We start from the raw sequence: 13,043 nt of genomic DNA, 5'->3' as shown, positions 1-13,043 counted from the left end.
TAAGATGATCTTTAGACATTTCAAGCATGTCAAAACACTGCCAGAAAACAAACAGCACCTAGCATCTGGACTGAGCCAGAGAAGCGTTTAATAAATACTGGGGAAACAAGACTAAAAAACTGTCTGGCTGAGGCACTGGAGTGCAGGCAGACAATTTCACTATATACAAGTTTGCGCTTTTTGAATTTTGTGCCATTTATCATTCATTCCTAGTTTTTGATAAACAATTTCTCAAAAGTGTACTGGCTGGATGGATGGAATGAATGAATGAAAAACTTCAAAAATTTCAGTCTCAAGAAACGTGGTTAGCTAATCTAAAATTTCACATTCAATTCTTCTGGAGGGAGCAAAGAGAAGTAAAGCATACTGCTGGTAAGCATGGACTGGAGCTGAAACTAGGCAGAAATTTGAGGATTTCTCAGAAATTCCTAACCAAAACCTAAATATAGTTTAAGATAACTGGCCAAAAGTAACCAACTGAGTGAGCCCAGCCTACACAGAGGAGCTTAAACAGGCGATTGGTTTGTGTCGCCTTCCTTTTCAGTTTCTGGGAAATGAGACTGAGTATTCGCAATCTGATTCCTAACTCTGACAAGCTAAATTCTGAGATGAAATACCTATCAGTGTGGCCAGACTCCTGGCCTACAGTGGATCGCACACCTCCTAAACAGAAATATGTTCCTAACATAACTTTGCCCAGGCTCCTCCAACAGTTTTGTTCTTAGTTGATGGAATTTTACTCTGAACGGATCCAAAAGAAACCCTTTCAAGCTAATTCATCCAAGACTATGGAGGGCTTCTCAAAGACATAGCCAAGGGCATTTATTTGACAACTACTTATTACATTAGGACAAAAGTCCATGAGAATGTATATAATTTTCATCCTCTGGATGTTATCAGTCATCCACAAAACAGTATGACTATACTATTATGGAAGAAGGGACCAAGCTACTCACTATTAGAAAGGAGATAGGGACTCACCTGATGGGTGAGGTTATTCACCTGGGGGACACGTGAAGCTCTTAGATCAGAAACTAGAACCATGCAAGAGGAGCGCTAGATAAATGGTTCTCTTGGCCCTCACCGGCATCATCAAGGTATGTATCTTGGTAACCAGTTCTCTTAATGAGTTTCAAGATGGCACCATCCCCTGGAAACTGGTAGTGATCTGGTAAATAAGGAGTCCACCTGAGAAAGGTATCTTTAAAAGACAGACCAGACCAACCCAACAGAAGAAAAGTATAATTACTCATATTCCCTGGGTGTGAGCTAGATATAGTGGCAAAAGCAAACTATATAAGGCAGACGTGTTTATGGTCACTGCTTTTCTGTGTTTCTCTTTTCACTTCCTCAGCATTTTGAAAGGCTTTTGTGACACCTCTGTCATGTCAAGGGAGCATCAAGGGGCATCTGAGTAGGCATTTAAAGGCAAAGCAGTGGGCCCACAGAGGACAGCAGGGAAGTGACGGGTGACAGAGGGAAATAACGCCAAAGGACAGGTAAAACACAGTGTTGGCACATTCCCTACTTGGAAATTTTTCCTCACATCACAATATCTCATTTTTGGAGTTTGTTTTAGTAGGATAAATATTTTAGACTTCAGTAGGTGTATGTTGTTTCTCTAATGAAAGAGTAAGTACTCAGAGGGCAAGAGCAATGTTTTCTATGATTGGAGGAGTCAGGATAGAGTTAACTAGGAGTTGGGATGCCTGGATTCTATTTCTAGCTCCCCTACTAACTAGCTATAGGATTCTAGGCAAATGGGGGTGGGTGGGAGAGGTACAGAAGAGAGCGTGAGTCTAGTGGATAATTGGTCTAATGATGGCCCCTAAAGCCTGAGATTCTAAATTCCGTTAAGTCCATCTTTCTAGACTTTGGAAAAGAAAGAATTGGAATAGAACATCTCTAAGATCTTTTTAGTGCCCCCAAATTGACAAATATTTGTTGGCTGATCGTGTTTAACTTATATGTAAAATCTATGCCATTCTCTTATAGTGTGAAAGGATATAAGCTGTTAAAATTTAACACCTCCCCATCTGAAAAAAATGCATCAGAAAAAGCGTTTTTACACTTAGCCATAAAATAACCAACATGAGTTTAAAAAAAAAAAAAATCGGATAACGTCAGTGCTCTCCTTTGATATCTTCTGAGGTCAATCCCCTGTTTCATACCCAATTCCATAAAATGGCCTGTAAGATCCATATGATCTGGCCCCTGATCTCATTCCTTAGCATCCTTTCTCTTGTTCACTAAGCTCTAAGCATCCTAACCTTGGGTCAAATCTTTGGACAAACCAAGTTCATTTCTACCCCAAGGCTGCTACATGTGCCATTCCTTCTGCACTGAATATTCCATCTTCCGAATCTTCCATCTTCCGAATCTTCCCAAGCTGGCTCTTTCTCATCAATCAGGTGTCAGCTCAAATATCACCGCCCTGGAAGGGCCTTCCCCAACACTATCTGAAGCAGCACCCTGCCCCAGACACTCTCTAGCCCACTTATTTTCTTCATAGTATTTGGCACTACATAAAGTTATTTGTTTACATGTTTCTTGCCTGTCTCCTCCCATCGGAAAATAAGTTTCAAGAAGGCAAAAGCCTTTTTTCTCTCTTGTTCATGGGGTACTCCAGAGCCAGAGTAGAACCTGACACAAAATCTGCATTCAGTAAACATATGTTGAATGAATGAATGGATAAGGGAAAGGTTCCATCTCTGTGCAGAGATGTTTCAGATGTTTTTTAGACTTACAGAGGCTCTGGTAAGAAGAGCACATTTCTTTTTCTTTCCAAAGCATCCATTTTGTTCTCTTTTATGCCATGAACTAGAAAACATTAGCCAGAGTGATGCTTGGAAAATGAAAACAGCACTTCTGGCACAGAAATAACTAGTCTGGGCACCTCTGGCTTGAGCCAGATCTGTGACTTTCTAGGGAGCTGGCACCAAAGTCAGAATGTTAAAATAAACAGCTTTGATGCTGAAAGTGGAATACTGGTATTTTGATTCTGGAAAGACTAGCCCAAATCAATCTTGGCTCTTCACAAAGTTTCAACAAAACTATATCAAAATGAAGAGTGTTGTGGGGACTTCCCTGGTGGTCCAGTGGGTGAGACTCTGTGCTCACAATGCAGGGGGCCAGGGTTTGATCCCTGGTCAGGGAACAAGATCCCACATGCATGCTGCAACTAAGAACTCTGCATGCCGCAACCAAAGATCCCGCATGCCACAACTAAGACCCGACACAGCCTAAACAAATAAATGAATAAATAAATAAATTTTTTTAAAAAGAAGTTAGTCATCTTTCAGTAGTCGTTTCTAGATCATTTAGGGATGGAACTATCCTCCTCAAATATAACTAATGTAAATCTTGCTTTCAATTTCTTTTTGACATAATTCTCTTTTCTATTTACTAATGAATCCTGTTTTCAGCCTTCTAATGAGCACAGCATCACCCCTCGAAGTGAAAATAATACTTTTCAGCCCACTTTGAGTTGCTCTCCTCATGGAAATGTGTTTGCACTAAACCACACGGCACACAGATGTGTCCTAGCTGGTCAGTATTTGGAATGGGGTCATGGGGCAAAATGTTTTCTTTGCGTAATATCTAAAGTTAAGAATTCTGACCTTGGCCCTCTAGGTAGTACACTCTGCACTCAAGTGCAAATGTGTCCTTAAGCTTGTAGGAATACTTCTTCATATTCCCCATGAAATTTAAGGGAATCTTTGGAGAAAAGACTGCACTCAAACTCTGTTCTGTCACCAATCTGACAAACTGTAGCTACACAAACACCCTGAATATTTAAGGCAGCCCAAATAAAGGCCAGTGTTAGTCATAGCTTTCATTAGACGAGTCTCAAAACCGTTTAAAAAGTTTAATGGAAAATTATGTTTTCAAATGTCGATTTCATGCAATTAGCCCACAGTCCACAGGAATTAAATCCATTCTCTCAAAGAGGCATGTGAAATAGCAGCAAGCTACTTTTTTACCCTGAAAGCACATCATCAGGATGACATCTACCTACACAAAGCAAATGGCACTCATGAACTGTTCCAAAGGGGTGAAAAGCAAACAAAGGGGCCTATGTTTCATTCATATTTGTTACCACAGCATCTGAAGATGATGATGAAGATGGTGGTAACACTTACTGTATGCCTACTATGTGCCAGGCACGTTTGTTCTAAGAGTTTCCCATATATTACCTTATGTAATCTTCGTAACACCCAAACTTGTGAGGTAAGCACTACTATCATCTCATTTTATAGATGAGGGAATCCAAGCACAGACAGGTTAAATTACCAAGCTATTAAGCAGCAGAAGATCCAAACCCAGGCAGTCTCATCCAAAGCTCAAGCTCTTACCACAAACCAATACACAGGCAAGTGATATACAATATATTTGTTAAAATACATTTTTAAAATATTTGACCAATGGCTTTTATAGTCATGTACACTTTTTTTTTAATGTATACAAAATATATCTACTCTCTGTTCCCATTCATCCAACCAGTGAAAGTATAAATTAGGCACAGGCAATCAACTATAAGCAATTGAGAGCAGAACATCTTTTTTTTTAATCTTTTTAATATTTTATAGTGTCCTACCAAAAGAATAGGGCCAGAGAATCTTGGGCCAAGCCTCCTTCAGAAAAGGGAACTCAAAGAAGGTAGGACAAAGGGTGAGCTGCTGACCAAAGTATGTCACAGCTGAATATTCTCTCCTGTGAACGGCTCTGCAATGACGCTCTAAGCACTGCAGTGCTGCCAATATTAAGTCTGAGCTCATGAATGCCGTGCTGCAAAAGTCACCAACAACCAAACAGGAAAATATTTCCCTTTCTTCACTGAATTTATTCATCCCAGGGTCCTGATCTAGGAGGTTTGAGAATTAACAGAATTTGGAAAAGGGCCAGCTTTACCACTTATTGTTGGACGGAGCACAGTAGCTTAGTCAACAAATAAAGTTTACTTTAGCCTCTTAGTCCATGGAATAGGTAGTGTGTGCAAGAAAAGGTGACCATAAATATTTCTCTGATGTTCAGAAAACAGCTACTACCTAACCTCTTTCAGCCAACACAAATATCATCTGAATTACCTGAGTCTGATGGTTATATATGGTTATAGGAAAAACCCAGACCATTCAGTGGCCTACAGGGAGAAAAAGGAGAAAGAAAAAAAATCACATACCTCTAAAAGACAAAACAAAAAAATGATACATTCTGAAAAGAGATGGGGGCAAAAAATAGCCAGCTCTCTTTGGTTCCAAGTGACCTGACTGCAGAAGTAAGATAAACGCTGCAGATTGTGGGAGAAAAATCTACCTGAGTAACTGAACAGCAGCTTCTGCAACTGTCAATACCCAAGCACCTTCCTCACCATTATATAACCAAACCACGGCCTTAATAGGCCATCATACCATATGTCAGCAGTTGTTAGACACATCTGAGCTGTCAGCATTTGAGAAACCTTTCCAAAGTGGATTCAGATAAGCATGAGGCAGGCCAAAATATGTTCATCATTTACCCTGGGCACATGACAACTCCTTGTGAATTAAGCTTGACGCATGTCGTCAGAGTAATTTAAGCAGAGAAAGAAGGGCGCCTGTAACTGTAACTAGGAAATTGCACACTGCTACAGAAACACAAGCGAGTGCTGGTGTGGTCCCATCACACATGCAACTCATTGTCCAAGCCATTTCAGCCTCATTCAAGATTTTGAATATTTCCATACATAGGAATTGCATAACTGCACACCACAAATGATCAAAGATGAAACCCAACATAAACAGTGACACCCGTTTATAAACAAGCTGATGTTTAAAATGCTGCAGTCCTAAAGGATACCATGGACTTAGGGAAAAACTTAGAGACACACACACACACACACAGGAAAATTAGAAAGCGGGCAGACCAACCATAATTAGCCACTGGCTTTGCTGACGACTGAAGATAGAAATGTCTCTATTATATATAAGCCAAGAATCAACTGTTTGCAATTACATTTCCAAAAACATTCAGCCCTCTCTGTCACAGATTTTTTTAATCAATATTTTCATGTATCCAAGGGCTGGTAGATATAAAATTCTTTAAATCACAGATACCATGAACCAGGCAACCAACTAAGTTCATAGAGTCCATCCCCCAGAGGTCAGAGCAAAATAATCACAGGAGCGCAATGTGATTACTTAGGTGGCAGGGGGAGGGTGTGGAGAAAGGAAATACCAAAACAAGGAACAAGGCTCAAATAATTAGAGTTGTTTGTAAACATAAATCTGGCTTCTCAAACAGTAAACACAACCAGAAACACTCAGGGGGGCAGAGATACACCAGAGTCTTGCCTCAGTCTACTCCCAGTCAGGGTCTGAGGGTAGCATCAGGAAGCCTTGGACTTTGGTATCTCATTCAGCCCAGACCTGCAGACTTGAGGCCCTCTGATAAAAACTGACAAAAAGGCTGAAGGGGGCCCCCCAGAGGAAGTGAAACTGACCAATCGATTTTCCACAGCCACCCACCCCACCACCCTGGTAAGAAGGGCCCCTTACAGTCTGACAGGAAGGAGGGAAAAAGGAACTTCAGGTCTAAGTGAGCAGGAGAGAAGGCAGAGATAAGTCACTGCCTTCTGAAAACAAGTGATTGCCATAACAGCAAAAACAAGGTAGGTGACAAGAAGCAGAGACTAGGCTGAGGAGGTGAGGGGAATTGATGTGGCTTTGGTAGGAAGCAGCAGCAGCTATAAGGGTTCTTCATTAGTCAGGTTGAGGGAAACACAAACTGCAGTTTTCAATATAATGAATGACTACACTGAAAGTATCTGTCCAAGTGAGAGATGCAGCAAAGAAAGAAATTTGGAGTACAAATGGGCTTTGTGAGTCCTATCAAAACCAAACAATTCCTCCTCGCGTCTTCAATTCCACTACTTCCAATGAAGAAGATCACAGGAAAGAGCTAACCATATTTCCTCCAAAAATGAATTTTCTATGTGAAATTTTAAATGTTTACGGATATGGCTTCCTAATTGACCTTGGCCAATTTCACCACCACAGCTCCACAAATCCCTTGGGAACCAAAGGGCCCAATGAGTGTCTGGGTTCCTCAGACACCTCCTCAAGTCACCAGGCTTTCCCCTCACCGCTGACAGCCCACCCTGGGTTCTACAAAGCCCACAGTTCCGGACCCTCCAACAACTAAATATAACCATCAATCCAGCTCTGCCAAATTGTTTAACCTCTGATTGCCTAGGGCCACCACAAACCTGGGGCCCCCCGGCCTCTGTTCCCTGACCCCCTTCCTGCAGAAAAGCAAGGTAATTTTTTCCTCCTTATTACCCCATTTTTTTCATCGCCTTCTCCAATAATCTTGTCTGTCCTCAGACTCCCATTCCCACCACCTATCAGTCTTGGGCGACCAAATGCTGACTGGTGCCTCTGTCATAAGGTATCAGGTCCCTCATACCTCCCAGTACTCTGTGCCCACCACCTACCTACCCCTGGTACGTGCCCCAGACATCCTCGTCCCCCTCACAACCCCACATCTGCCAGTGTCACCCTTGTTTTCCCCCATCCTCCTAGTCCACGTTTCCTATTCCCCTGCCCTCATTCCCTTAGGATTTCCTAATTGCTGGTTCCAGAGGCTTCTTAGTTTACTGCCTGCTGTCTCCGGGAGAGTTCCGAACCTCTTCTTTCCAATCATCCCTTCCACGACCCTCCGCACAACCCGGGGAGCCCCCTCCCCATCCGCAGCTCCCGAGTTCCCCAGGTCCCCGCGCTCAGTAGCCCCCTGCGCCCCCCCCCCGCCGCGCAGCTACCCTCTCCCGCTCCCCGGGGTCCCCCAGCTTCTGCTCGCCCTCTCCTCACCCTCGCCCGACAGCTCCCTACCCGTTTCCCGGGTCCCCGACGCTCTCGCGAGCCCCGCTCGCCGCGCCGACCCCTCAGCCTCGGTGTCGCGGGGCTCTCCTGCCCCCGCCACACTCGCACGGTCCCCGGCCGCACAGCCCCGCCGCCGCCGGGTCCCACCGCGCCACTACCTTGGCCTTGGTGACGAGGTGCGTGGCCCGCTTGACCACAGCGAAGTTGCCCTTGCCGATGGTGCGGTCGATCTCGTAGTAGCCGATGCGGGCAGGCACCGGCCCGCGGGAGGTCGGGGCTGGGGGACGCGGCGGGCCAGCCGCCGGGGGCACAGCAGCGGGGGCGGCCGGGGGCCCCGCGGCGGGCGGAGGCAGCAGGCGGCCCGCCGGCCCGGCTCCCCCGGCTCCGGCCCCGGCAGCCCCGCCAGCTCCGCTCGCCGCCGCCGCCGCCATCTTGTTGTGCAGTGAAACCTCCGGGGCCGCGGGGAGCCGGCGGGGGGGGGGGTGGCGGGGGGAGGAGGGGGCGGGGGGGGCGGGAAAAGAGGTGGGGGGGGCCGGCGGACGTCACTCCGGGAGGCGGAGCGCCCGCGCCGCCGGGCCCCGGCGCCATGGCAACCGCTCGTCACGTGCCGACGCGCGTCACTGCCCAGAGCCATGGCAACCGTGACCTCACGGGCGAGCTCGACCTTCCCGCGTGGGCCGCGCTCCTCCGGCGCCGGCTCCCGGGTGCCCCCCTCCGGGGAGGAGACAGGGGGCACCGCCAGTGTGCCAGCCGGTTCCCAGCCGCGGCCGCGTTGCCCGAGTCGGGGGTGCTTATTATGCCTGACCCAAAGCCCGCCCTCGGTCCCCGCGGAACGGCTAATGTGACCCCTGCCGTGAACTCTGTCCCAGTTCGGCCCTCACCCGGCCTCCTTTAAGACAAAGTATTTCCTCATCACCAAAAATATTAGCACTGTCCCACTTTAGCCCTTGAGGCCCCAAAGGCAGGAATAGCTACGGTATTGGAGTCGCTGTCACCAAGTCGGTAGCGAGGCAGGGGAATTCTTCAGTAAAATTCCTTCCTCTTATAAAACCCAACTCACCCGGTGCACCCAATCTAATTGTCACCGAATGTAGAGGAATGGGGAAACGAGGATGTGCGTGTTCGAGGGCGGAGAAACCAGCCCAAACACGCATTCCAGTCATTGGGTGGGCGAGGGCCAGAGCAGGGACGTCATTTTCCTTCCCACCACCCCGTCCCTGAACAATTCTATAGCTAGATGATTGTCAGGGTGCCTGCGTCCTATTTCTGTCGCTTGTGTAACTCCGATGAACCAGTGGTGCACATTGTCCAGTGTCACGTCATGGTTAAAGACGAACCGTCTGTTGGGCAAAACAAATAAGTCAATAATAAAAGTTCCACCCTTACCAGCGACTCTCCAAGGACATTAAAGGTAATCAAATCAAATTCCAACAATAAATCTCATATCTCTTCTGCTCTCCTGTTGCCTGCCATTCCTCACCCTCCAGAGCTCTCACTAGCTCCCGAGGTTTCCCCTCCTCTCCCCCCCCCACCCCCTCCGCCTTTTATTAAGTAAATTGGCTTTAACAGCTTCAGGGAGGGGTAGGGAGGGGTGTGCTAGTGGGCTGTCAATAACAAGATGGTCTGGGTAAGCAACTGGTGTGGAGGGAGGACCGTGAGCACTCCAATGTGGAAATGTGTTCCTCAGTCCAGTCCTGATCCCTCCACATCTACGTCTCTCTCAATGGCAGAACTGTGTTGTCAAGTCACTGCATGTACAGTATTAAAAGCTGGCACCCAGGGCAGTGCACCTATTTACTCTCTGACCAAAAAATGTTTACTAGCTCTCTGATTCCCCATCTGACTATGAGTAATGGCTGGGACTAGGACAGGACAGGGAGGTCATTCCACAATTGCCTTGAATCAATTCGCTGGTGGTTGTTCCAAATTGCCAACACAATTAACACTAATTGGCTTCTTTACTAGCAAATAAGGATAAGGAAGAAGTCGTCCTCAGCTTCTTGCAGTGATTAAGCCCTTTCATTGGTTGAGCTCATTCAGTTCCAGATAAATGATGGCCTGTGGCCAGCCCCTCTTGCCACTTCGATTCTACTCACGTGCCTCTAACAGGGACTGTACGTTAACTTTGGTGCTGGACCCTGGAGCCCAGTTTTACCATCTCCCTAAGGAAAAGAGGAGGATGAAGTTCTCAACAGAAAACTTACGAGCAGTAAGGCAAGGGGAAAAAAGTCTTTTCTGAGGGCTGCAGGAGCAGCAATGAAACTATTCTTATAGCACCTTTACAGTCTCCCCTCCACTCATGGAGATTATCTGAACATCAAGGACAGCAACTACTGCTGCTCTCCGGAGGGTGTCAAAAACAAAGACGCCTCTGCGGAGAAACTAGAAAATGGAGCATTGGTCTAACGTCCCAGAAGAGGCAGTTCACTCATCCCTAATAATGGCCAGAATGTATATGCTGTGTGTTATGTAATTTATGCTCTGTGCCTATATGGATAGAGGCCAGTAGATGCTGTGTCCTATTGAGACTTGGACAAAGACTTGCTGGAGATTTCCCTGAAGAGTCCTCTTTGGTGAGAATAATATAGAAAATTAGGGAGGGGATTGATCAACCTAGACCATCAGGGAAAAAGGAAAACAGTTTAGATGTATGTATTTAATCATTATTGATCGAATACCAAGGACTGAGTTAAGTTTGGGTGGAACTCACAGTCAATAATAATTTGCCAGGCACTATGCAAAGCAGTTTACATAAATGAACTTAATCCTCAACAATCCCACTTTGCAGATAAAGAAAATGAGGCACAGAAGGATTAAGGGGAGTTGACCATGGTCATAGAGCTAGAAAGTGAATCCAAGAATTAGGGTTCAAACCCAGGCAGCCTACCTCTGGAAGCTGAGATCCTCCCCCACTGGATCATAAACGCTGTCAATATAGTAGCCAGTAGGAAAAATAGCTTCCCCCAAAACTCAGTTTAGACCCAGGGAAGAAGACTGCAGAGTTCTGGAGAACGGGACAGAGCAGGCCCCGAAGCATATCAATAAAGAACAACGGACTGCAAAACTGATTGAAGTGATGGCTTCACTTGCAAGTAGCTCCCCAAAGAGACTGACTGCTTCTTGTGCAGGAGTTTTACTGCCCTTAGAAAACAGGCGGGAAGGTGTGTTCCCGCCCTGCTGCAAACTCAGAGGGGTGGCTTGGGGGCTGAATTCTCCAAGTCCTGCAGTCCAGGGTGGAGGCAGAGGGCTAGCCACCACCCAGCTCCCAAGCCACCTCCATAACCAATTCACTCTTTTTCTGGAAGAGTAAAAGATAGTTTCAAAGATGAAAACGAGACATTTTCCTCTGTAATTGTCACTGCGTCTTGTTTCCAGAACTTGAAAAGGGCAAACCAAGGCATTCTAGATGGATAGGATGGGCCTTTAGAAACTTCTGGAAGTGATGCAAAACCTTTAAGGACCTAAGGTCTGAGTGGGGAGTGATATAAGCAGTGGGAAGGAATACATGAACTCTTTCATGACTTTGAAGACCCGCTTAGCCTGTCTGCAGAGCAGTTTACCAACAACCCCAAAGGAAACTTCAGCCTCACTGCACAGCTCCATAGATTCTCAGAGGCATCGGGACCTTGAAGAAAGCCTCACCCCTCCCTGCACATTGTCCCAGCTCATTACTGTTCTGAATGAAACTAGCATTATATGAGCATTCAGTGACATAGAAGCATTACTCAGAAGTTCTGTATGGCAAAAGGCAACATCATACAATGTTTACATGCCACATATTCCCAAACAAGGCAATTATTAACCAGTTATAAATTCTGCCATCACACAGGAATCAGGGCACTGCTGGATACACATTGTCAGGGCACTCATTGTGCCCCGGTTCTCTGGGTGAGCTGAATGTGCATCTTCTCTCCGCTGGGGCAGTGCTCTGAGTTACCACCTAGGCTGTGTGGCTCTTGCCTTTCCTTTCCTATCCCAGACCAACCTAGTCACGTCCAAGTGCCTACTCTGGGTGCCCAGAAAAAGGTCTGAGCAAAGTAAGTACATAGTCTCCTGCTGTAAAATATTTTGAGGAGGGGGCTTGAGAGCAGCAAAATAAATCCTTCAGTCAAGGATTTTTTGTTCTGCTTGCCCACTTTTTTCTTTTTAATGGAATCATTCAAGCTACTAAATGAAACATAAAAATTACCCTTACTACTTTGCATATATCCTAGAATATGGTTTAAGCATTTTTATATTATTATTACATAATTACCCTTTAGATCATCCAAAAGATCCTTAAGTATGATTTTTTTAAGGTTTCCTGCATTCTTAGATGTAACTATATTATCATTTGGGATCAATGTTTTCCTCAGGCAAAATACACCTGTGGTTTTATAAGGAAAATCAGTAGGGAAATATATTTACTAGAGAAAAAGTTTATTCAGAACAACTTTTTTCACAGAGGATGTGATCCTTAAGGTAAGTTACACTGAGTTACCCTGCAATCAATTCGCAAATATTTACACGAATTAAAAAAATATGTTTGGGACTTCCCTGGAGGTCCGTTGGTTAAGACTGCACTCCCAATGCAGGGGGCATGGGTTCGATCCCTGATGGGGAAACTAAGATCCCTCATGCTACTTCTTGTGGCCATGTTATATGTATATTATATATAAATGTCAAATATATATATATTTGTTAAACATATATATGTGTTAAATGTTAAACATATATATATATATGTTTCTTTCACTTAAATGAAAAGTGTGATACTCAAGAATTATTAAGCTTTTGGCATATTTGGATCCTTTTCTTTCCCTTGAATATACACGTGTATCTCAATTCTAGGAATTCACCACATTTCACAGAAAATAAAGGCACAGTTCAAAGGACTACATCAGGCGGAAGTTCTTTATTTCCCTGGTTCTGAACTGACAGAGCATCTTTCCTCTTTTCCCTTTATCCTCATATCCCTCCTGACCAAGAAGCCATCCTCTCTGCTACACCTGCCTTGGGAATTGCCTCCCAGCTTTCAGTGCTCACCTTCAAACAGTCTTGCATTGTTTTGGAAGACAGTACAGAAACACTGCTTTTACAGCAGCTTCCTTGCATTATAATTGCGGTTTGCATAAGTTTTCTACCAGCCTTTCCAGCTATTGGTTAAGAAAAATTTATACTATTGGGACTGATTTCTGTAGGTAGCTG

The 13,043-nt window shown here is 45.2% G+C and overlaps 1 protein-coding gene across 7 annotated transcripts in view; it reads right to left on the bottom strand.

Annotated features, from left to right (window-relative positions):
* The window catches only part of SIK3 (SIK family kinase 3), a 295,319-nt gene that overhangs the window by 237,294 nt on the left and 44,982 nt on the right, over window positions 1-13,043 (bottom strand). Inside the window, exon 1 of one of the 7 annotated variants that reach the window (XM_057747825.1) lies at window positions 8,015-8,832. The exons of 3 other annotated variants lie outside the window; for them this stretch is intronic. In XM_057747825.1, coding sequence (XP_057603808.1) covers window positions 8,015-8,287 — 273 coding nt within the window. In that variant the 5' untranslated portion in view covers window positions 8,288-8,832. Of the gene's footprint in view, window positions 1-8,014; window positions 8,833-13,043 lie in introns of those variants that run through there. 3 more of the 7 variants (XM_057747816.1, XM_057747817.1, XM_057747823.1) reach the window with 3 other exon arrangements.

The sequence above is a fragment of the Hippopotamus amphibius genome, chromosome 9, assembly GCF_030028045.1.
Source record: "Hippopotamus amphibius kiboko isolate mHipAmp2 chromosome 9, mHipAmp2.hap2, whole genome shotgun sequence".
NCBI classification, from domain to species: domain Eukaryota; kingdom Metazoa; phylum Chordata; class Mammalia; order Artiodactyla; family Hippopotamidae; genus Hippopotamus; species Hippopotamus amphibius.
The sequence above is the reverse complement of the archived record's forward strand: the minus strand, read 5'-3'. Positions and strand labels throughout refer to the sequence as shown.